Source organism: Macrotis lagotis, chromosome 3 (genome assembly GCF_037893015.1).
Source record: "Macrotis lagotis isolate mMagLag1 chromosome 3, bilby.v1.9.chrom.fasta, whole genome shotgun sequence".
Taxonomy (NCBI): domain Eukaryota; kingdom Metazoa; phylum Chordata; class Mammalia; order Peramelemorphia; family Peramelidae; genus Macrotis; species Macrotis lagotis.
The window spans coordinates 130,718,572-130,744,681 of NC_133660.1; the positions used below are offsets into that span (position 1 = coordinate 130,718,572).

General features: G+C 35.7%; 1 protein-coding gene and 1 long non-coding RNA gene across 2 annotated transcripts in view; one reads left to right on the forward strand and one right to left on the reverse strand.

Moving 5' to 3' along the window:
- The first annotated feature begins 1,949 nt into the window (after positions 1-1,949).
- On the forward strand, positions 1,950-24,445 carry MGARP (mitochondria localized glutamic acid rich protein). The gene is made up of 4 exons (XM_074229279.1): positions 1,950-2,047; positions 15,008-15,111; positions 16,282-16,387; positions 20,051-24,445. Exons 1-4 carry the CDS (start codon positions 1,963-1,965, stop codon positions 20,554-20,556), a joined length of 801 nt encoding a protein of 266 aa, XP_074085380.1. The 5' UTR covers positions 1,950-1,962; the 3' UTR covers positions 20,557-24,445.
- Positions 17,864-26,110, reverse strand: part of LOC141517862 (uncharacterized) — a 102,359-nt gene continuing 94,112 nt past the window's right edge. Inside the window, exon 3 of the long non-coding RNA XR_012477018.1 lies at positions 17,864-20,445. This is a non-coding gene — a long non-coding RNA (uncharacterized LOC141517862). The remainder of the gene's footprint in view (positions 20,446-26,110) is intronic.

Consider the following 26,110-nt stretch of genomic DNA (forward strand, 5'->3'; position numbering starts at 1 on the left):
CAGACACTAAAATAATTACCTAGCTGTGTGGCCTTGGGCAAGCCACTTAACCCCGTTTGCCTTGCAAAAAAAAAAAAACCTAAAAAAAAAACCAGGCTAATTCTGACCAGGGTCTTATATTAGGCTGTGGATCTAATAGACACATCTATTAGATAATTCTAATATTTGAGAATATTAGAATTAAGTTCAGAAATTAAAGATTTTCATTCATTCAAAAATATTAAATTGAATATTATATATATATATATATATATATATGATACTGTGCTAGATGCCATGAGAAAAACAAAGATGCTTAAGGTAGTCACTGTCTTCAAGTAGTTTAAAATCTAGTGATTTAGAATGTCATGCCAAAGTAAGCATAAATTGCTATATTTACTATCTCTAAAGTAGACTGAAATCATTGAAAGCATAAATTATGGTAATTATTTACTCAAAGCCAGCATAAATGACTCTATTTACTCAAATTATGCTGAGATCATTGAAAGGTTAAATTTCTCTTTTATTTATGTGCTATTGTTATTTACAATATTCAGCTATGCCAAAATTACTGAAGGGATAAATCACTATATTTAATCACTATGTTGAAATCATTGAAAACAGAGATACCCTATTTCCTATACCTAAACCATATCAAAATCTTTGCAGGCATAAATTACCGTATTTATTCAGACTATGCCAAAATCACTGAAGGCATATATTACCTTATTTACTCAAATGCTTTGAAAATCACTAAAGTCTTAAATTATCATATTTACTCAAACTGTATTGCAAGCATAAGCAGAAATCATGAAAGGAATAAATTGTCATATTTATTGAAACTTAAAATAATTCAATCATAACATAATAAATTTAAGACTGGAGGGGATCTTAGAGGGTTGTAATCCTCTTTTTATGAATGAGGAAATGAAGGCAGGGCAACTTAAGTTGTTTATCCAGGGTGACACAGATAGTGTGACAGCAGGAGTTTGACCCACATCTTCTTCAATCTAATGCTCTATCTACTACACTACTCTGCCTCTAAGGTTTAAATGATCATGTCTGTTATGCTCAAACTATATTGAAATCATTCAAGACAACATAGAAGGATGCTAGAAGCAATGCCAACAGTCTAACTTCCTATTCAAGGGAATATTTGTTTGACTTGTCCAGAGCAATATTTTCCTCTCTTAGAGACACTGGAATTTTAATCGTGTAGATGAATGAAATGTCTTAGAGGGTAAATACTGATTCCATATCAGCACCTAACATAGTGCCCCTGTCTCCCAATCTATGACTTCATGAATATTTGAACTCCCTCTACAAAGGCAATTAAGTGCCTGCTTCATCTTCTGATTTTCCGATCACTGAAAATGTTAGTGACTTTGAACAGGATCACAAAGGTGTTGGAAGTGGGACAAATTTTCCAAGTCATGAGGCCAGTTCTCTATCCACTATGCTAAGCTGCCACTAACCTGGAACGGAAGCTTTGAGTAGATCAAAGTAGAATGTTCCCTGTAATCATCTGCAGTTGATCTGGGTCTACCAAGTCCCTCAGGTTAAGACTCTGGTGTCCCTCTGAGATTTTTTTTAGATGTGGAGGATTTAAATTATATGTGACAAGTGATAGACCATTTTCCTATCTCTTCTCTTGGATGCTGTCATAGTCTGACATTCTGAAACCTGCCTAAACCTACTCTGAAAAGGCTAGAAAGTGCCCAGAATTAACTCAAATAGACAGCGTGCCAACGGCATGGCTTTTTAATTGGCTCTGGAACCAGCCCCGCCATGGGCCCTTGGAAGCGCAGAGCATCCACCTGGCGGGTTTCTCACTCTAAGTCCACTGAACCCAAAAGGGGGCTGGACCGCCGGCGGCGGGGAGCCTGGGCTCCTCCTGGGGGCGGGACCGGGCAGCCCCTGGGCTTGGGTGGTTCCCCGGGCGCTGCTCCGCACTGTGAGATTGAGCTTCTTGGGACCGGTACCATGTATCTCTGCAGGGCTGTTGGGAAGACTCTGGCTTTACCCCTGAGGACCCCTCCTTCCAGCCCCCCAGTGCTCTGGAAGCAGGGTGAGTGCGCGCGGAGCGGGCCCCCAGAGTGCGGGGAGCCTCGACTAGCCGGGATGCTGGGAGCCGTCGGACCGGCAGCTGGAGAGGTGGAGGTGGATGGCCCGTAGACTCAGGGTGCAGGATCCCGTGCATTCTGGGCAGTCTCTCCCAGGCACTTTTACCGACGGATCTGGAGAACGCATCTGGCCAGGAGAAAGGGGGAGACAGGTTCCCTAGAGTTTGGGGACGCCCCACTCTAGCACAGGCAAGTGGCGCTGAAAAATTGGAGCTGGTCAGAAGTAAAGACAGATTCCAGTTCCCCTCCTTCACTTAGGCCCACGATTTGCCTCAGCTCATGGGCTCTGAATTCTCTAGTCTTCTATAGATCATAGTATACAGATTTAGAGCCCAGCGAGGCTTTAATAATCTTCATTTTATAGGGGAGAATTCAGAGGTACAAAGAGGTTAAGTGCGGGGTTCAAGGATGTCAGAGATCACTGGATTCATTTGGGGTGAGGACGGGGGTCCTTCATGTAACTGGCCCAAGTTGACCACTGCTTTGTACTGGCATGAGGATGAACCTGGAGACATAGGTGACTGAGTCCTGCTTCTGATACACGATCATCAAGTCATTCAAGAAGCTCAGAAAATTGGATACTTTCTATACTTGTAGAATGGGAGCTAATAAGGATTGTAGTAGAGTCCTTTTGAAGCCTAAATAAACTAGTGTGCTGTAGAAATATAAAAAATTTAAAAGGGCTATATAAATGCCAGCTGTTATTATATTCATATAACTACAATTACAGAATAGTTGCCTTAATCGGACCATTAATTAGAAGCCATTTTTGGTCAGTTATGCTGCTTTGGTAAGGACTCTGATGCCTTAGGTTTGACCAGAGGACCGTGATTTGAATTTCTGTCATTGGCTAAATATGTAGTCTTGGGCAAGTTTCTCCTCTTTCAACTTCAGTTTGTTGTTCACTACAACAGACCCCAAAATCTGAAATAGGTTTGGAAAAATATTTATTAGATCATTTGGTAAAGGATAGAGAGTTGGAAAGAATGTGAGGCTCCCTCCCTTATCCAGGCTTTGGAAGTTATATAGAATTTAGACAAGGGTGCCCACTCAAGGACCCCGTGAAAGTAGTAAGCAATTTTGTCAGTATGGAAGCTTGAAACAAAGTAGATTGAGATTGAGCAACTATAAATATTCAGTAAAATTTGGGTGAAGTCAAAACACAAAGAAACCCAAAATACAAATCCAATCAACAAAATAGGGTGGACCTATCCCAAGTCCTAGGTGTGGTAATCCAAAATAAGAATGCTTTGGATGGATCCAGGACCTGGGAGAACTCAAAATACTTAGTAACCATCACCAGCATTCTTGGATAGTTACTGGGGTCAGGGAATCTTCTCAGTACAGACAATCTTTAATCAAATAGGATTGAATTTTTTTCTTTTTTATTAAAGATTTTATTTATTTTGAGTTTTATAATTTTTCCCCATCTTACTTCCTTCCTCCCACCCCACCTCCCATGAAAGCAATTTGTCAGTCTTTACTTTGTTTCCATGTTGTACATTGATCCAAATTGAGTGTGATGAGAGAGAAATCATATCCTTAAGGAAGAAACAAAAAGTATAAGAGATAACAAGATCAGACAATAAGATGTCTGTTTTTTTAAATAGGATTGAATTTAAACAGAGTTACAATTCTGTTATTTGTAAAATGAGGGAATTGGACAAGGCAACCTCAAACATCTTGTTGCTTAAAAATCTATTCTACAGGCTTTGTTAAAAGGAATCCCTGTCCCAACCTTCATGGAAAGAATGATGGATTTGGAGTAGGAGGACTGGGTTTCAATTCTGACTACTATTTCTTAAACATTAATAATCTATGTAAAGGCCAGTGATGATGGTGGTGGTGATGAGTTGGGCAAAGCCAACCACAGCTGTTGAATAAACAGTGCTTTTTGGCAGGGGCTTGTTGCTTTCTATATGTCACATATGATCAGAGCATTCGCTGCCTTGCCTCAAGGCCAGGGTTAAGGAAGTTGTTCTTTAGAATTCCACAATTCTGTTGTGAGGGAGGAAGAGCTAGTAAGTTGGAAGAGATCTGAGTGGAGCCTTGTATGCTCTTTGTCTGTTTACTTCTTTATTCAAAAAAACATTCATTATGCATCTGCCAGGCACCTAAAGGTACCAAGATATTTAGGAAACAGTTCTGACCTCGACAAGAGAAAGGGAAAGAAGGGAAAGAGAAAGGGGAGAAAGGGGAGAGTCAAAGGAAGAGAGGCAAAAGGGGATAAATCAAGGAAAGACAAAGAGGGAGACACACCTTCACAAACCAGAGAGAAAGAGATTGAGACAGAGAGAGATGAGAGAGAGAGAGAGAGAGAGAGAGAGAGAGAGAGAGAGAGAGAAACCAAGAGAAAAACAAAGACAGAACAGACAGAAAGACACAGAAAGTGTGTATGTGAGAGACAGAGTAAGAGACAGAGACAGATTGTGTGTGAGAGAGAAACAGACACTAAGAAAGACAGTTAGAGGCACAGAGAGAGAGAAAAACAGAGAGCGCGTGCGCGTGTGTGTGTGTGTGTGTGTGTGTGTGTGTGTGTGTGTGTGTGTGTGTGATAAAGACAGAGTCAGAGACAGACAGTCAGAGATAGAGACACAGAGAGAGGGACAGAAACAGACACAAAGAGATTGTGTGATAGAGACAGAATCAGAGACAAGCAGAGAGACAGAGTCAGAGAGATAAAGGCAACAGAGACAATGTGTGAGAGAGACAGAGAAAAACAAAGAGATGGGGAGAGAGAGAGACACACACACACACAGAAACAGAGAGTGACTCAGATGGACAGAGAACCTAATACAGATAAATACAGAATTTGGGGATGGATTTTGAATAACATTTTTTATAAGATGTTTGTTTCAAACATGTTCTCCCAACTTCTAGTAACAAATGATCACCCCCCAGAAGCAACAAAACTCTCAGGTTGTCTTCTATAGTCAAGCACCTGTTTTAAGTCTATACAGCTCTGGGTAACATTGCATTAAAGAGATTATTGTTGACTGATATCTCAGGTTAGATTGTAGGTCATCATTTTTTAAATTAAGGAAATTAAAAAGTAAAATTTATTAATTTAAAATTAAGGAAAGAGCTTATTAGCTAAATTAATTAAACAATTTGTTTCATTTATTTGGAGATATGTTATTAAGCAACCTAACTAAACAGCTTAGCTTCTCTCACTATGAGAACTTATTTCCCTTTAATTTCTTTTTGTTGGTTGTTTTTTTTCCCCTTTAATTTCTTAGTACAAGTCCTTTCATTCATAAAAGCTAATCAATGATCATATCTGTGCCTGAGGAAATGAGGAATATGTAAATATTGGAGTAAATTTTTGAACTCACCGAGAAGATATTCCATCAATGTTTCAGAGCCTCTATACAAGCTGTCAGCACTCCCTCCTCACCCAACTCTTTGATCCCCTCTTCCCTCCAAGGTTAAACTCAGACTACCTTCTACAAAAGATTTTCCCTAACTTCCTCAGTTGGTAGTTTATTTACAGATAAATTGTGCTCCCACACCCTCTCCACCCTCAAGAAATCATAAGTTCCTTGGGTGCAAAGATTGTTAAAATTTAAATTTTATAACTCCCCAGCACCTGACATATCATAGAAATTAATGTTCATGGTATTGAATATTCATATAAATAAACCTAAAACATAAAGCAGGACCCTTTCCATCTATAGTAAAGGTTTTTATTAACTACAGTTTTGTTCTTCTTATCATTCCAAGAATTGTTATTCAAAAGAAAACAGTGCAAAGAAAAGAGAACAAGTCTGTGAAAAGAGATAATGGGAGGATATTTATTTGAGGCACTTTTATTTATGAGCATCCCTGAAGCCTTGGGAAGGGGTCCCTGGAAGGATCAGGTTTTGATCACATACAGCCTGACCAGTGTTCAGTCTCTAGTCAAATCTTTATACCTTTAAAGCAGACCAATAGAATACATAATGACTATAATTGTAAATAGGGATAAAAATAATCCTAAAAGCAACAAAATCTGAAAAAAATGCAAAGTGGAAAAGATCAGAGAAATATAAGGCAAAGATTTTTTTCCCCACTTATTTATTTTTACTATCATATGTAGAGATAATTTTCAACATTCGTTTTTGTAAAGTTTCTTCTTCCCTTTCTTCCCTCCCCCACCCTAGAATAGCAAGTAATTTGATATAGAAAGCAAAAAAAAAATTAAAAAGGTAAAGATAGTATGTTTTGATCTGCATTGAAGCTTCATACTTTCTTGGAACATGGATGGCATTTTCCATCACAAGTCTTCTAGAATAGTCTTTGCTGTATTGCTGAGAAAAGTTGTATATCATAGTTGATCAAAGTTGATTATTGCACAATATACAATGTTCTCCTGGTTCTACTCACTTCACTCAGCATCAGTTCATGTAAATCTTTCCAGTTTTTTTCTGAAATCCACTTGTTCATTGTTTCTTATAGAGCAATGATCTTTCATTATATTTATTTGCCACAACTTGTTCAGCCATTCCTCAATTGATGGACAACCCCGGATTTCCAATTTGTTGCCACCACAAAAAGGGCTGCTATGAATATACTTGTACATAGGGATTTTTAAAAATCTTTTTTATGATATTTTTGAGATACAGACCTAATTGTGGTATTGCTGAATCAAAAGGATATGCATAGTAACAAGATTTTTTGTTCAAAGTGGATGTAAATATTTTAAAAACCAAATTACAAATCAGTAAGACAGCTAACTAAACACTTTTCCCAGATTCCATTAACTCAAAAACTCTATCAAAAGGGATTATGTCCCAAATGTATAGCAATTACAGTTGAATTCAAGAGCTTGTTTTTTTTTAAAGGTAGTACCCAAATAAGGAATTAACTGGAGAGAATTAATCCTCTGAACCCTTTCCTACCTGGCCTGCACTCCTGGCAGGGCCCATGCAAACCTACCCCAAGACTTACATCTGGGGTACAGGTAATGGGATCTCTTCTTGTTTCATAGACTTTGTCTATACATTTCAGTCACTGCTACCCTCTACTAGTAACAAGCTGCAGATGTTGATTCTGACCAATCACATGAAGAGGAATTGAGGAAGCCATCAGAACCGGATCTTGTGGGCCCCAAGGTTAGCAAACCCCTAAGGCTGCAGATACTTTCAGCATCTTCCCTTTTGGACCGCTAAAAAGGTGCATCCACTGATACAGTCCACAGAAGGAAGGGAAGAAGAGCCAAAAGAGGAGCTGGAGCAGGGGCTAGAATAAATACTGGCCACAGACCAGCAGATATAAGAACTGAAACCCAGCTTGTTAGTCATTTGAACCCAGAGTTAAAAGGGACTTTGGAGGCTACTTAACCCAATGAATTCATTTTACAGATGAGTCTGTCCCTCTAGGCCCTGATAATGGCAAGGATCCAGCCCAGTGAACATTATCAAATCTTCACAATGAGAAAAGACTGAGACAGCTTTGCAATCCAGCCCTAGGGGTATATCCTCTAGTAAAGGGGAGAAGGGGAGAGCAAATCATAAAGTGAATGATGGGGAAAGATAAAGGAAGGAAAAAAATGTTGAAACAATGTTTTCTAGAGGGAAAACTGAGCAATATCTCAAAAGTACAAATAAATCAGGGGAAAATATTCTAAACCTAGAAGGAAAGATAAGTACCACATCCTTAAAGAGATTATGAACTAAAAGAATTAAAGCAAATATTTGTTACTAATGCCATTATTAATAAAACTCTTTTCAATAACACACACACACATGCACAGAGAGAGAGAGAGAGAGAGAGAGAGAGAGAGAGAGAGAGAGATTACAATGTTGCTTTAACAAATACTACAAGACAAAGGAAAGGGGACCATCTGATAAAATATAAAACCGTGAATTCCAAAAGAGCATGTAACAATAAGAAATTTTAGAATTTCCTCAAAAGAGGAATTAAGTTTATATTATAAGAAATTAAAACTGATATATATACACACACATATATACATATCAGAATTTATAGGTATAAATATGGAAATAAAAAAACTCATTAGGAACAGGAAAAAAATTGAATCTGTGGTAGAGAGTTTCTCCAAAAAAAAAAAGTAAGAGTTTAACAGATTTGGGATGCAAAAATAATTAATAGGAGAAAAATCTGACAGAAGATAATCAAAAGACAATAACATTAAAAGAATATGTGATTTCTGTATAATCCAAAATCATTGACCTCAGAGGCAGGTTATGTAGGGTCTTGTCTCTTAGAACAACATGACAAATAAAAAACACTGAACACCATCATTCAAGAAATAGTACAAGACAACTGTTTATAACTTTTTTAAATAATAAATTAATTTTTCCAACCATATGTAAAGGCTATAACTTTTGAATATAGAAAACAAAGTACTACTGAAAAAATAGATTGTCTACAGAAAATAATAACCCGTACTTCAAACTTCAAGGTACATGTATTCAAATGACAAATAAATTCAGCAAGCAGTCAAGAGAAAGACTTTTAAAAATAAAGGAAAGGAAATTTGAATAATACAAGATTATTCTGTACCTCATCTCCAGAAATTCAGAAAGGAATGAAATTTTACTATAGTCCAAAAAACAAAGGTACTCAATCTATAATTCCAAATGACATGCCCAGCAAATGTAGGCCTCATTATCATTGAAAAAAAGAGGAACTTCAACAAAAAGAGTCATTCCTTCAAAAGAATTCTTGAAAAAAAAAACCCAAAATAAAAAAAAACAAAGCATAGAGGAATTAGGAGGTGCAATGGATAGAATAATGGCCATGGAATCAGGAGGAGTCGAGTTCAAATGTGATCTTAGACACTAGTTGTGACCAGCAAGTCACTTAACCCTAATTGCCTCAAATTAAAAAAAATTAAAAACAGAACATAGATATGAGCATAATATTTGACTTGCAAAACAACAGAAATACATAAATGGTAAATAAATACAATTAGCAAGGAAATAATAATCAAGTAAATTGTATGTTTAGAGGTTTTTTTTTTTAAAAAGAAAACATTGATCCATGGGATAAAACAATAGCTAAAAAAGTCATCAATAAGTTAAAAAAGGTAAAGGTGACATAGATCCACACTGATTATTTATTTATTTTTGGGTTTTTGCAAGCCAGTGGGATTAAGTGACATACCCAAAGTCATACAGCTAGGTAATTATTAAGTGTTTGAGGCTGGATTTGAACTCAGGTCCTACTGACTCAGGGCTAGTGTTCTCTCTATCCACTGTGCCACCTGGCTGTCCCTATGAGCTGATTTTTAAAGAAACAATAGGTGAGGATGAAGGAATAGAACTGAAGGGTAATGGAATAAACCCTGTAATTCACCTAAAGGAGAATTAATGTATTTTTTGGGATAAAATTGCAGAGAGGGAAGATTCATAAATGGGAAGAAGAGACAAGACAGAGGAGAATATACTTTTATCAAGTCTCTGGATGAAGTGGGAAGTGGTGACAATTCCTATAATCCTTCAACTAAAAGGTTTGTAAGACAATAGGAACATAGAAAAAGGGAAGCATTAAAACTAGGAAATGAAAGGGGATAGAGAAATCCCAAACAAAAGGGAGGGAGGAAGATTCTCATGGACAAAGATGCATTTACCTGTAATGAGAGATAGTGACCTCAAGGTGGTTTTAATCTGGGTGGAGATGCCCTTCTTTTTGAGGGTGCCTCCAATTTACTGTCCCATAAAAGAGAGTATGTGAGCACCAAGGGTCAGTTGGTGCCAGAAGCTTTGAGGGTCAGGATGGACACAGAAATGAGATAGTATAGTCAATGGAAACAGGAGCAGAGGAGGTAGATTTAATCTACACAATTTAGAACATGGTAATTTCTTCTATGGGGAACTGTTTCTATTCATAATATTTCCCTTACAGATTGATCTTTCAGTGGCTGAGGAATAACAAGGTGGGGGGAAGGGTCATGAACAAGATCAATTAAAGGCAATGACATAGAAATTAGGATGAAGCTCAAACTGGTTACTTCAGAAGCTATTAAGTGGATGATAAACCCAAAGAAATTTTAAAATGAATAAAAATGGTATAGGTCACAAATCAGAAAATAATATTTCAGAATAAGTTGAAAAGGAAGATAAATAATAAATACCACAAAGAAAAATCGGAAAAGAAAGAGAGAGAGAGAGAGAGAGAGAGAGAGAGAGAGAGAGAGAGAGAGAGAGAGGAAGGAAGGAAGGAAGGAAGGAAGGAAGGAAGGAAGGAAGGAAGGAAGGAAGGAAGGAAGGAAGGAAGGAAGGAAGAAAACAAAACAGAAAGAAAAACAAATATCCTTAATCAAACAGAACAAATCTCCATACTGGTCATATCTAAAAAAGTATGTCCCATTCTGTACCCTGAGTCCATTATCTGTCTGTTAGAAGTGGATAGCTTGCTTCATCACCAGTCTGCTGAAAATGTAGTTAATTATTGCAAGGGTCAGAACTCTTAAACCTTTCAAAGATTTTTTTTGCAATATTTTTGTTATTATGTTAATAGTCTCCCTTGTTCTGCTCACTTGGTGTCTCCCCAAGTGTCTTTGAAACTATCCTTTTCTGTGGGCAGCTAGGTGGAGCATCTAGGAGCACCGACCCCGGAGTCAGGAGTACCTGAGTTCAAATGTGGCCTCAGACACTTAATAATTACCTAGCTGTGTGGCCTCGGGCAAACCACTTAACCCCATTCCCTTGCAAAAAACTTAAAAAAAAAAAAAAAAAAGAAACTATCCCTTTTATAATTTCTTATGGAGCAACAACCTTCCATTTCTATATGTCATAATTTGGTCAATTATTTCCCCATTTATGGATACTCCCTTAGTGTTCCTTTGTAAATGCAAGAGAAGTTCTAAAACTACTTTTAAACATATATGTCCTTTTCTTCTTTTTTGATTCATTTGGTATATAAATTTAATAGTGGTATTTCTAGGTCAAAGTGAACATACATTTTAGTGACTTTGGGGGCATAGTACTTTTTCCCCAATTGATATTTTATTTTATTTTTCAATTACATGTTCTGAAAGTTTTTCAACACATTCATCCATGTATATGCATATTTATAAGATACATAACTTCCTTCCACCCTCTCTTTTCCCTCCCCTCAATGGTGAAAAGTTTGGTGAACATTACACATATATATTTGTATTTAACATGTTTATAGATTAGTCATTTCTGCATGAGAAATTAGAACTAAGAGAAGAGGAAAGAAAACCTTGAGATAGGAAAGTAAAACATAAGAGAAATTTTAAAAAAGTAAATGTAGAGTTCATTCAGATTCTGTAAGTTTTTCTTTGTTTTGTTTTGTTTTGTTTTGTTTTTCTTCCTCTGGATGTGGACAGCAGGGTTGTCCTAGTTTTCTGAGCTGCTGAGAGTAGTTGCATCCATCAAAGATGATCAACTCACAAGGTTATTAATGAGTATAATGTTCTCTTGGTTCTGCTCCCTTAGCTCAACTTCAGTTCCTGTAATTCATTCCATGCTTCTCTAGAGTTCGACCATTCACAGTTTCTTATAGAACAATAGTACTCTATAACATTCATAATTTGTTCAGCCATTTCCCAATTGATGAGCATCTCCTCAATTTCCAATTCTTTGCCACTACACAAAGAGTTGCTATGAATATTTTGGAACATGTAGGACTTTTCCCATTTTTTATGGTTTCTTCTGTATATTGTCCTAGTATTGGTATTGTTAGGACCAGAGTTCTAAATTGCTTTCCAGAATGTATTATTGTATCCTTCCCATATTTGTCATTGTTCCTTTTTTGTCAGGTTTGCCAATCTGATTGATGAATATGAGTAGAAACTCAGAATTGCTTTAATTTGTATTTCTCTAATTACATTTTTAGTGATTGAAACATTTTTTTAAATGACAGTTGATAGCTTGAATTTCTTGAAAACTGCCTATTTACCCTAGTAGTGTACTTTTCAGTGTAAAAACATGATGCTTACCTCTTGCTGGAAAAGTGATGAATTTTAAATTCATAGAGATTTGGCCAATGTGAGATTTTTTTTTTTTTTGCTGAACTGTGCAGGTTTGGATGAGAAATTTTTTTTTGTTCAATGGGGCCAGCAGGAGGGTTAGATTATAAATGTATTTGTGTGTTTGTGTGTGTGTGTGTGTGTTGTGTGTGTGTGTATGTGTGTGTGTATCAAAGAATTTGAACTGATCCTAAACTGAGGTGAGGGGTAGTAAGGGGAAAAGAGAGCAAGAAATAAACAATTAAAGAAATAAAAAAGGAGTAAAAATGAATTAAAATTGCAAAGCTAGGAAAAAGTTTAATAATTGGGAATGGAGATAGAGAAGAGAGTGAAAATAATTTGTGGAAAGATTTGTATTGAAGTAGTCTAAGTAAAAGTAATCAAAGGGACAAATTTGTGGATTTAAAACCCCCACATTCTGTTGTTCATAAACACATATGGAAGAAGAAAAAGAGAACAAATATTCAAGCATCTTTTATGTATCAGGCCTTATGCTAAGCAATTCGTAAATGTTATCTTATTGATTCTCACAGCAGTTCTATGAAGTAAATGATATTATTATCTCCAATAATAGTTGGAGGAAACTGAAGTGGACAGAGATTATGTGATTTGACCAGGGTCACACACTGTCTGAGGTAAGATTTAGAACCAAGGACTTTCTGCCTTCAGGGAAGTGCTCATCACCAAGCTGTAAAAAAGTAAAGATACAAATAGAATCAAAATTAATGTAGAACAATATTTATTATACAAGTGAATCTAAAAATACCGAAGTTGAAATCATGCTAACAGGAAACATAAATATAAAAATTTATAACGTCAACAAAGATTATTTTCTATTCTACTCAATAATTAGCTACTAGAATTATATATAACTAATAAATAATTAGTACAATAGAAAGAGAAAGAGTGCTAGATCTAGAATCAGGAAGATCTGAAACATTTTTACTAGCTGTTTGACCTTGGACAAGTCACTTAACCTCTTTATACTTCATTTTCTCTTCTATAAAATGGAGATAATTATAGCAACCTCTTCTTAGAGTTTTTGTAAGAATAAAGAGAGATAATATTTGGAAGTTTCTTTTCAAACCTTCAAGCACTATAAAATGCCAGCTATAAGAACTTAGGAATATAATGAATTCAGGTAAGTACAAAAAGATACATACATATATATATATATATATATATATATAGTATATATATATATATATATACATATATATATATATATATATATATATATATATATATATATATAGAATGGATTCAAAGTGAAATAAACTGAGCCAGGTAAACAGTATATAGAAGGATATCATAGTATAAGTAGAGGGGCACCTAAGTGGTGCAGTGGATGGAGCACTGACCTTGAAGTTGGGGGATGGGAATTTGAGTCCAGACACTTGACCTTACCAACTGTGTGACCTTGGGCAAGTCACTTAACCCTGATTGCCGTGCATCCAGGTCCCTCTCCAGTCATCCTGATTCATATTTGGTCACTGGACCCAGATGACTGGAGGAAAAAGTGAGACTGGTAACTTAGCACAGCACCCCCTCACTCAAATCCAATTCATGTGCTTGTCATGAATTACCTCTCTGATGTCATGGACTTTTTCAAGAATGAAGAGCAAATATAAGTGGAAAGAAAAGCAATGACAATATGAATACTGAGAAATTGTAATGACTAAGTTTTCCCCAGAGGAGAGGTATAAGAAGAAACCTTTCCCCAGTTTTTTGCAGAGGTGATTCCATGCATATAATATTATTGTATATAATGCCAGTTTGGGGATTTTTTTGGTAAATAATGTCAAATTCCCCCCCCCCCATATTTTGGTTGGTTTAGCTGAATTTTTTTCTTCATCTTTTTTATTTTTATTTTTAAAGGAATGGCTTATTGGGAGAAGCTAAGGGAGGGATATAATGGGAAATATGGGTGAAACAAAAGATATAAAATGCTTTCTTTTTAAATTGTAAGTAGTAAATAATTTGGAGTTTATGGTTTGCATGTGATCTCATTTTTCAATTTTAATCATTAGAATGTTTTTGTTGGAAGCAACTGTTTTTATTACATATATACATTTCTATAAATTCATATATATTTATATATAACATTTTTAACATATGACTATATATTTTTAAATATCGAAGAAAGATAGCATCAGATTGGGAATTAGATGATTCTAGGTTCATTTCCATCATTAACAAGCTATGTGTTCCTGTGCAAATTCCTTATCAAATCTGGATTATAGTTTCCTCTTTTATAAAATAGAGAAGTTAGCCTTTTTTTGATTTTTCTAAGGTTCATTATTCCTATATAATTCTATGTGTCTATAATATCTCAGTCTCAGTTTCATCATCAATGAAATGGTGAAGATGGACTTTATGACTTCTAATGTCACTTAGCCTTCCAAAAAAAATCTGCTTTTCTTAACAACATTCTTATTTCACTGATTCATGGAAGTAATGGAGGATGTATTTTATTACTTTATATAAGACTTTTCATATTGGTAAGATTGACTTTGAAAAAAAATCAACATTTTTGATAACTAGTACTAAAACAATTGAATCATCTCACTACTGAAGTTCATCACATAATTTATTTAAAAGATAACATTAAAATAGCCTATGTTTTCAAAAGGCATCTGCTTTCCCCTATTTCTTATAGCTTCTTTCTCTTACAGGGGAAGTGGTGAGATGGAGCTTTGATGTTTCTTCCTCTCTTTCTATTGATTTTTTTAGTTTTATTAGAAATGCTTTGTTATATAAAGGTTTCGTTTCTGTTTTAAATAAGAATCTGTTTATACTGAAATGAACTTGTTTCATATAAGCATCTGCACTTATTTTTGAATGAAGTAATCAGTAATACAGAAGTAAGTTGAATTTTTTAATGTGTCTTAATCTAATTTTATGAAATTATTTTCACTTGTCTATTATGGTGGAAGTAATATAAAACAACTTTTTTTTTCAGCATCCCTTCGACAGATGTCTTCTAAGAGAATTCCTGGATTAACTGGGTCAAACTTGATATACTACCTCTTTGTTGGTGTCACTTTTAGTGCTGGTGGATATTATGTAAGTGTTCTTATAGTTTCAATATTATGGGATTTATTTATATATGATGATAATCAATATTTGCAAAACAATGGGGAGATTAGGTAAAAACTAGTTTCATATCATAATTATCTTTGCTTTACAAAGTTCAGGGACCAATGTTCAACCACTCCTATGGACTATAAAATTGTGATGTTCATGATCCCAAATGTTAATTCTAACTGCATTGGGATGAATATCATATATGGTAGTCTAATACAAATATAGGGGAAGGAAGGCAGCTCATATATGAAATGAAGGAAATTTTGAAAGATCACTATGCACTTATTGTTTCAATTATCCTTTCCATACAGATTCATTTAAACAGTACGACAGCAATAATTCAACTGATTACTTGAGGCATTGTAAATGTGAATTTTTCTAGATGACAATCTGTGAGTCAGAACTGTAGATGAATCAGAAAATATTTGAATACTTCAGTTTCAACATGATTTATTAATTTGAATCGTCACTCCCTTATTTCCATCACTTTATCTCACTCAGAATATTTTCCATTTTCTTCCTTTGAGAACAGTTTAGAAAAATTACTGGATTTGGAATTAGGAAAGCTGTATTTGAGTCCAGAGTCTGGTACTTTCTACTCATATGATCTTTGGCAAGTCTGAGCCTTAAATTTTCCCATCTGAAAAATGAAGTAGGGTGAGATGATCTCTAAGGTTCTTTCTAGCTCTAAATCTATGCACCTGTTAGTCCTCCCAAATTCAAATGATCTGCTCATTATTTTGTTGCAGAGAGAAAATTGTGGTACAGAAGCTAGAAAGCTGGTCTTGGAGTCAGAAAGTTCTGGGTTCAAGTTCTACCATTGACCTACCTTACCCACAAAACATTTTACTTCTCAGTGCCTCAGGAATCTCTTTAAGATCATAAGGTACAAATTGTTAATCAGCATCAGTGGAAGGCATACCCAGAAGTTTCCCCCATCTCATCCCACCATACCACCACCTAAAAAAAAGGATGCATTGCAGCAAAAAGAGAACATATATCTCATGGTATCTAATTCTCTCTTTTCTAACAAGCAAGAAACCCATCCAAAGACATATTCCATTTTTAATGATTAAACTTAGGGAATTATATCACTAGAACTCAATATCCTCATTCTGAAAATAAACAAAGGTATACATTTGCTTTTAGGTTTATAGGACAGTCACATCAGACCAGACTCGGTACAAAGAACGTATCAACAACATACAAGTGAAAAGTACTATGAGGGAATCACAAGAGAGGCTGCAACATCCAGGTAAAATAAAAAGTTTCTTCCTTTTCATCTACCTACCTACAAAACATTCTAGGTTTTTAACTCATGTGCATTGAACTGCTTGCCAATGCTTTTCATTCCTGAGGAAATTTAGAATCTGAGATTAAAAGGCTGCTCATTCAACAAAGAAAGATCATTTAAAAGTTAATGAAATATTTTTAGAATGGTAAAAATCTGATGAATGAAAATGCTTTCTGTTAGATACTAGGTCTGAATCCCAACTCTGCCACTTACTACTAACTTTGGATGTGTCATGTTATTTCTCTGGGCCTCAGTTTCCTTATCAGTAAAATGAGGGGATTGAACTGGATGACCTCTAAGATCCTTCTAGTTCTGAAGCAATGATACTATGAACTTATTTTGCTGACCAATTACTTTGACTCCTTTGTGTTTGGTGGTATTATCTATTAGCTTTCAGGGTTTTGGCTTCATTCAGTCTATGGAATCCTGGACATTTATATCTATCTAGCTCAGCAGTTTGAGATAAAGGAACAAAGTTGCTGGGTTTTTTTTGTTTTATCACGGAAACATTTTCATTCTCACACTGCCTTTTTCTGCTTGTGTTTCTGACCAGAATTCACTAGATTACTGTCATTTAGATGTCTGGGGTTAAATGGCACCTTTTTAACTAATAGATTTGGGGAAATTGCCAACATAAGAACAAATGCAACATTTTTTATTTTTGCAAATACCAATTGCATCATAATAGAGTTTATATTCAGTTCCTACTGGTTTTTCATTTCCTATCTTGTTCCCCACCCCAGTAAAATGTTGCTCCTGGGGGGGCAGGAACTTTTTTTGACTTTGTAACCCATTCCCTGGCTTAGTTCCCAATACATAACAGAGAGCAGTTGCTTAATTAATACTTGTTTAATTCAATCAATAGGCCTTTATTAAAAGACTACTATATGCCAGAGACTATGCTAAGCATTGATGATAAAAAGGAAAAAGAGAGATATAATGGAATTGGTGACTTATATTAACTTCTTTGTTTTCCTTCAGATTTTATTCCAGCTTGATGATATTTCCAGAACTGTAAAGTGTCATACAAATATATGATATTATTTGGAAAAGGGAGAGGAGAGAATAAATAAGTGAATGAATGAAAAGCATTCATGGAGTGTCACTGTGAATGATATTTCTTACTCCCCTATATTTTGTACCATAATAGAATGAGCTACTAGGTGCTTGTAAGAGATAATAATAATAGCAGCTAATGTTTTTTACAGAGGGTTTCAAAAGACTTAGTGCATGGGTAGTTAGGTGGCGCAGTGGGTAGAGCACTGGCTCTGGAGTCAGGAGTACTGGGTTCAAATCTGGCCTCAGACACTTAATAATTACCTAGCTGTGTGGCTTTGGGCAAGTCATGTAACCCCATTGCCTTGCCAAAAAAAAAAAAACACCTAAAAGTAAATTAAAAAAAAAAGACAGTGCAGTTTTTTTAAAACAGTATTTTATTTTTTTCCACTAACATGTAAAGACATTTTAAATAGTCTTTTTTCTTTCATTTTATTTATTTATTTTGATCGATTGATTGATTTTTTAAAGATTTTATTTATTTTTGAGTTTTACAGTTTTTCCGTTAATCTTACTTCCTACCCCCAACCCCCCACAGAAGGCAATTTGCCAGTTTTTACATTGTTTCCAGGGTATACACTGATCCAAAGTGAATGTGATGAGAGAGAAATCATATCCTTAAGGAAGAAATAAAAAGTATAAGAGATAGCAAGATGGGACAATAAGATATCAGATTTTTTTTCCAAAATTAAGTTAATAGTCCTTGGTCTTTGTTCAAACTTCACAGTTCTTTTTCTGGATACAGATGGTATTCTCCATTAAATAGTCTTTTGTTTTTTTTTAAATAAGATTTTGAATTCTAAATTTTTCTCCCTCCCTAACATGGTAAGTAATTTGATATAGGTTATATATGTGCAATTATGTAAAACCTATTTCCATATTAGTCAAGTTGTGAAAAAAGAAATAGACAAAAGGGGGAAAAACTTTAATGAAGTTCAAAAGATAATTCTTTTTTTATTTTTTATTTTTGCAAGGCAATAGGGTTAAGTGGTTTGCCCAAGGTCACACAGATAGGTAATTATTAAGTGTCTGAGGTCAGATTTGAACTGAGGTACTCCTGACTCCAGGGCCGGTTCTCTATCCACTGCGCCACCTAGCTGCCCCCAAAAGATAAGTCTTTAAGCTTTACTTAGCTTAGATCAGGACTGTCAAAAATGCAGTCCACAACCTAAAGCAACCCATAGTGCGATTTTATTTGGCCCTGTGTGGATTTACCAAATGCTTTAGTAAATGAAGCAGAGCTACTGCAGAGCTCACACTAAAATGGGAAATCAAAATATATTGTCTATTGTTTTAATAAAAACTTTTAAAAGTAAGGTTGGGGGGGGGTGGCGGCTAGGTGGTGCAGTGGATAGAGCACTGGCCCTGGAGTCAGAAGTACCTGAGCTCAAATCTGGCCTAAGACACTTAATAATTACCTAGCTGTGTGGCCTTGGGCAAGCCACTTAACCCCATTGCCTTGCAAAAACTTAAAAAAAAAAAGTAAGGTTGGAAACCTCTGGCTAAGATATAGATAAATCTTCTGGCTAAATTAAGCTAAAACTCTGAGATTAGAGAGTGAGAGAAGCACAGTAGGGTTGGAGAGATCATGAGGAAATCTGCTGTACTGATGGTTTTTTAAAATTCCAAATTATCATAATTGGCTATCAATACAACCCCAAAGTCCTTTTAATTTTGAACTGTTAAATAAATTCTTTTCAGTCATCTGGGCCTGGACAGAGTGGCTCTTGAATATGAAATCAAATCAATTTAAGGTTTGTAAAATGCTTTAAATATATTATTTCATTTGAGCTCCACTACAACTCTGTGGTAGGCACTATCTCATTTTACAAATGAGGAAACGGAAGCTCAGGAAAGTTAAATGATTTGTCCATGGGATTATATAGCTAGTTCTTCATAATTTCATGTCCAAGGTTCTTTCCACAAAACCACACCAAAATGGAGTCCTAAGGATGAGAAGGTCTCGTTTCCATTCCATTCCTCTTAATAAACACCTACGAGGGACCTAACCTATTATGTAGAAATAATCTTGGTATAAAGACAAAAAGTAGTCCCCATGTTCAAGATTTTTATAGTCTACTATATGGAGTGTTAAACTATGTCGATAATAATATTACCACAAATTAAGTATAAAGTTATGCAAACTAATTTCGAGGGGAAGAAGCAATAATGATATCAACAGATATCAGAAAAATATCATAGGAGATGGCAGGTGGGTTACGTTTTGAAGGAAGCTAGGTACACTGCAAGAAAAGGAATGGATGAAATGCATGGGGAGGGAGCAAGGTGCAAGAACCACCTGTGCAAAAAGCAGAGGAGAGAGAATGAGGAATTCAGAGGTCCCTTTCAGTGTGGATATTTGGAGAATTTAAAACGATCATATTTTCAGTAACAGAAAGCAATGGTTAACAGAATGGTTTTTTCCTTCTTTCTTTGAAAAACATAAGCAATCTCTAAATATTACTTTGAAAATATTTATAATAAAAGTAGACGATTCGTGCTTTCATTTTCCTGTTGCTATTTTTTTCTTTTTGTATGTTTTTTTTTTAATGAAATGAATCTCAACAGATGAGGAAGTAAAACCCACAGAAGCCACCGAAGGCTGTTCAGAATCCCCTAATGATTCTTCTCCTTTGGAGACTGGTTTGACAACAGCTGAAGAAATTCCAGATGTGGAAGGTGCCGCTCTGGAGGAGACTTCTGCATGCAGTGTCGGAGCTGGTCCAGAGGAGACCCTGGCGGTCAGTGTCGAAGCCGGCTCAGAGGAGACTCCCGCTGTCGGCGCTGAAGCTCATCCAGAGGAGACTCCGGCGGATAGTGACCAAGTTCATCCCGAGATCAGCGAAGTTGCTACGGTCAAGCAAGAACCGGGACCAAAGGTCACAGATGCAGCTTTGCTGGAGGCGGCCAAGGCCAGCGACCAAGCTCTTAAGTCCGAGGAAGCCTCAGCTGTAGATACCGATCTGGAGGAAGAAAAGAAATCTCCCCATGAAGCTGAAACCTCTGCAGAGCAGGAGTTACAGGAAGAAGCCCCTCCTAGCTCTGAGGCTGCCCCAACCCCCACAGTAACCTAATATCTGTAGGCTACTAAAAAAGCCTCTGGGCCAGGAAAGCTGTCTGAAAGGGGGTGAGAGTTACGTGCAAATTTCAGGAAGAATTACTGTTCATTCAAGGTTCCTTTCTCAATACTTTGATGTTCTTTGAAGAATTATGGAGTTACTTGATGGGTTTGGGGAATGCATTTGCAAATGTTCTAGGAATTTTCTCCTCTGAAATTAGTGAGAGAAGTATAGTAGAGTTGGAGAGATCATGAGGAAATCTGCTGTATTAATGGTTTTTTTAAATTCCAAATTATCATAATTAGCTATCAATACAATCCCAAAGTCCTTTTAATTTTGAACTGTTAAATAAATTCTTTTCAGTCATCTGGTCCTGGAAGCTCTTGAATAGGAAATCAAGTCAGTAAAACTGAACTTTTCTTGTTTCCAAATCGATTCTACTAACAGTTAAATTGGAATTTACACATTTTATGCTCTTGATGAGATTAGAGTTTCCTTTGTCTCCTCCTACCCTGCTCTCATCTTCCAGTTTATCTCTCTGATTTTTCTATATCAAATAGGATAGCTTGGTAAGTTTCTTTTCCTTCAGTACAAATATAATACTGGTGGCCATTATGACTGGGTCTAAAACTAAAAATAACTTTCCTATAAGGCAGTCATGTAGTTGGTTGCCAGACAATTACATTCCTCACCCTTGCTCATTTTAATTTTCACTTGTATGTGAAAACTCTTGAACTGCTGAGCTAAGGCACTTACTCATTGAAAACATAAGTTGTTTAAATGTCTAAATAATGAAAGGAAGTAGAATCTGTTAATACTGCTCTTCAATCCAATTCAAATAGCACTTCTTAAGTGTCTTGAAGGATAAGGCTCTGGGTGCTGAGCAATTAACCAGGTGAAGAGGAAAGATGGATTAATTAATAGAACCCAACATAATGGAAAATTTTGGATTTGGAGCATCAGAAGATCAGCCCTGACTCTGGCACTAAATACCTGTGGCAGTCTTTTAACCTTTCTGAGCCTCAGTTTGCTCCTCTGTAAAATGAAGTGAGTCAGCCTAGATGATCCCTAAGATTAATTCCAACTCAAAAACCTACAGTACTGCAACCTTTTTAGATATTTCAAAGCTCTCCCTTGTTTATTTAAAATAATAAACCCACTTTCTCCACTGCCTTCAGGAGTATGCCAACATCATTTCATCCCTATTCCCTAAGAAAAAGGAGAGATATCCTTTGCTCTCAGATACCTCCCTCTAATCCACTGTATTTTCCCATTGCCTGGGAAGACATAAGTATGAGGGAAGACTAATTCCTCAAGATCTGATGACCCTGCACAGCCTGTGGTACTAGAAATTTCACAGAATCTCAAGGTAGGAAGTGACCCCAGAGGCCATCTTGTCTAACCCCAAAATGAACAAGAATTCTCTTTATAATATTCCTTAATAAATGGTAACACAGCTTTTCCTTACAAACTGAATATCATAACTCTAGAGTTGGAAGGAATCATAGACATAGATCATCTGGACCTGGGATTCTTAACCTTGGTTGTATTATGGAGTCTTTTAGCAATTCTATGATTCCTTTTTTGGATTTTTTAAAGTGAGTATACCAAAATATACAGGACTTACAAATTAAACCACTTATATCGAAACATAATTTTCTATCTATCTATCTATCTATCTATCTATCTATCTATCTATCTATCTATCTATCTACCTACCTATCTATCTATCTATTGGTCTATCTTTGTAGCTTTGTGACAAGAGCAAGTCCTGGAGTCAGGAGTCCTGATTTCATATCTGGCCTTAGATACTGTCTGTGTGACCCTGGACAAGTTACTTAACCTTCTTTGCCTCAGTTCCCTCATCTGTAAAATGACCTGGAGAGAGAAAAATGCAAACCACTCCAGTATCTTTGCCTAGAAAACCCCAAATGGGATCATGAAAAGTCAGACATAACTAAAAAATGACCAAACAACAATAAATATATATTCGTGTGTGTATATATGTGTGAGTGTTTATGGTCATAAGATTAAGAAACCTTAATCCTTGGTTTCATTCTTAATGGAGTGGGAGGGGAAAGATAATTTATTTGTATACTCTAGGCAAAGTTTAGAAAGCATACCCCATGGATGTTACTGTCCGGTAGAGGCTTTGAGCTTTCACTGTTCTACGTGTGACTTCATTTACACAAAAGTAGAATACCTATGGGCTGAGGAAAGAGGAATTTTCCAGCATTAAAAACTTGGACTTTTTTTTAGGTTTTTGCAAGGCAAATGGGGTTAAGTGGCTTGCCCAAGGCCACACAGCTAGGTAATTATTAAGTGTCTGAGACCGGATCCATTATGCCATCTAGCCGCCCCCAAAACATGGACTTTTAAAAAAGTGTCATATATGGTGCCTTCTTTAGCATTGCACCCTACGTGGGTTTTTTTTAGCTTTGCCTTCCTATGGTTCTGGTTAGGTTGGAGGTTGAGAGATCTGGGCAAGTTAGAAGGAAATAAATAAAAGCCACATGGTTTATCCAGTTTTTTAAACTTTTGAAATTATGGAACCTGGCTTCCTTTGTCTAGAAGACTTTGGAGGATTGAGTCCCATAAAGATCAAATGACTTGCCCAAGGTCACACAATGAGTTAGAGGCAGATCTGGACAAGAGCTCATGTCTCTAGGCTGCCTATTTTATAGGCACATACACACTGGGATAAATGATTTCTAATTGATTAGATTAGAAAAATATTATAATCTTTGTACAACATCTGTTAATTGAATAATTTTCAATAGAAGGATATCAGCAATTCTCTGGAGTGTATCCTCCTTTGTGCTACACCATTCTAAAGATTTTTTAAAAATGGTTTATTTGAGAATTATTCCTCTACACAATATTAAACATGAACACAATGAATTAAAATTTTTTTCAACTGTTTTACAATGTTCCATATTTGCATGACATTGATTTAAATTAACTTTGGTATGAATCTGTGTTTTTTATAGGTGTGTCTGTTGTATAGACTAAAATAACACATATATTTCCTCTTCTCCCAAATAGCACAGGAATGTAAATTTGTACACAATAATCACTCTTAAATAGACATAAAACTCATTAATTTGTATTATATTAGCAGCATCTGTGATAATTTGAGATAATTGGAATTTTAATATTTAGAATTCAAATGAGATGAATTGCCCCTTTTATTAATTGGGTTGATTGTTAAAAATATAAAAATGTTATAATGTATACTTAGTACTAAAACTTGACTAGAAATCATTTTGTCTTTGAGGACTCAAGGACAGGGTGATTCAGGGTTATTTTTAGGTCCTTCAATTATCACTTCAATGGCAAAACAATCATTGCTGTTTGTAGAAAACTTAGACCTGTAGGATTCTAAACAAAATTAATCTTTAGAATTAAGAGAAACGTGAAAAGACTTGTATTAGTTTATTCAGGATGAAGAAAGTATATTCAAGGAAACAACATGCATAATGTCATAATAATGTAGATGAAATAAACACTAAAAATGACTGGAATGCAGATGAAATGAAAAAAGTCTTGACTAGTAGGGCACCAACAATGAAACCATTTCTCTCAGCAAATAGTGGACTACAGATACTGAATATTGTATACACAGATGCAGTCACTTTGATAGTTAATTTTGCTTAAATATTTTTCTTTATTATTAGGTTTGGAGGTGGAGGAACTGTCTGGCATATAAAAAATTAATAGTATGAATAACTTTTCAAAAAAGAATCTTACTTTTATAGTGCATGAAATAAAATGACTTGTTTTAAAAAATATTCGTGGAATGATGTTTCATTGGGATAGTCAACTTTAGAAGGAAAAAAAACAAAAATAAACATGTTTTACCCATAGTGCAAAATATTGTGTTATTTAGATCAAAATTTCTTTTCATGCTTCAAGTTTTATAGCATAGTATTGAACTCAGGGAGGGGGAGGGACAGGTATATATTTTAGTCAACAGATTTTGATTTTTTTATCTCTTAGGATTCTAATATGAAGGAAAATAAGAACTGAGAAGAGATAGAACATAAAGTAGAGGACCTATCATCCACCCAAAGGGACTCAGTCTGGTTGCAAAATCTAGAATCCATAGAGAAGGCTATTTGAAAACCATTTATGCTTTTCTCAACTTCATCGAGGTTGGGGGGAGAGTCATTGTTGATTCAGATAAGCAGGGAAAACTACACAACTCTTACTCAAAGCCAAGGTTGGTTGTTCTCAGAGGAACTTTCCTGGCTTGGGATATTGAGCTGGTGAGAGATTGTCATAGTAACCAACAGGCCCTCTGTTGAACATTGTGAGTGGAGTCATCAGTTCCCTTCACCATTCTCAGTGGAAAATGCTGTGTTCCCTTCATTGTATAAATAAAGATGCACATATTTACACACACACACACACACACACACACACACACACACACACACACACACACACGAGTATGTCCTTGATTTACTTCAATTCATTAATACATCAAGAATACCAGTTCCATTTTATTGAAAGGGTAACTTGATAAGGTGAAAAGACTAAAATCTGGAAATAGAGGACTTGGGAATTGAACTCCCATCATTCCCAACTCCAGTTCCAGCACTTTTTCTATTATACTACATCAAGAAGTTATTTCTTTCTCTCCCTACTGCATCTTTTGCTGTAGAACTCAAAACAAATAAACTCAATACTCATTTTGAGAAGGGAGCAACATATACATCTGAGGATATGGAAAAAGGTGGAAAGCTATGAAATAAGTGTATTATTAAAGAGTCAATATTTGTGTCTGTGTGAAAGTAGAGTTGGTATAAAGCTAAAAATTGTCCCATTTTCTAAACCTTTTCATTTTTATGCATGAATAAATGTTTATAAATAGATGCAAGAATTAATAGACCCATATGAGATGGAATAAATTCCTGGATTTGGTCTCATTACTTTATAGTCACACTATGTCTTTGATGACCTTTGAGGTCAACATAAAGTCAATGAGAACTGTCTGTATTTGGAGATGTGCCTGTAAAAAGCAATAAACCATCAACAGGCATTATCTCAAGGACACCTAGAAGGACTGGCTTGATTAACTGTCACTTGTTTTTATAGAAGCTTGTTATTGAACCTCACCATCTAAAACCTTGAGCTTAGAATTTTGATATACCCAGCCTGCTCTGCCCACAACTTTACAGCATTTGTTAAAAATTATGTTTCAGCTTCAAGCGTTTCTCTTGATATGCCTGCTCCTAAATTTCCTACTTGAGTTTTGCACAATCACAAGCATCCAGAAGCTAGGATGAACCTCAGAGATCTTCAGTCCTAGCCAAAAATCCATTCCACAACATCTCTTAACAGTGAGTGGCTGAACTATTATTAGAATATTTCCAAGGAGAGATCCCATTACCTCTAGTAGCAATCTATTCTACTTTTAGATAGCTTTAATAATTAGGAAGTTCAAGTACTTCCAATTGCCCCATCTCTCTTATCCTACAAGTCTTCTCTTTCACAGGTTAAACATGCTGAATTTTCTCAATAGCTTCTCATTTGGCATAGTCTTCCATATCAAAGACATTTACTG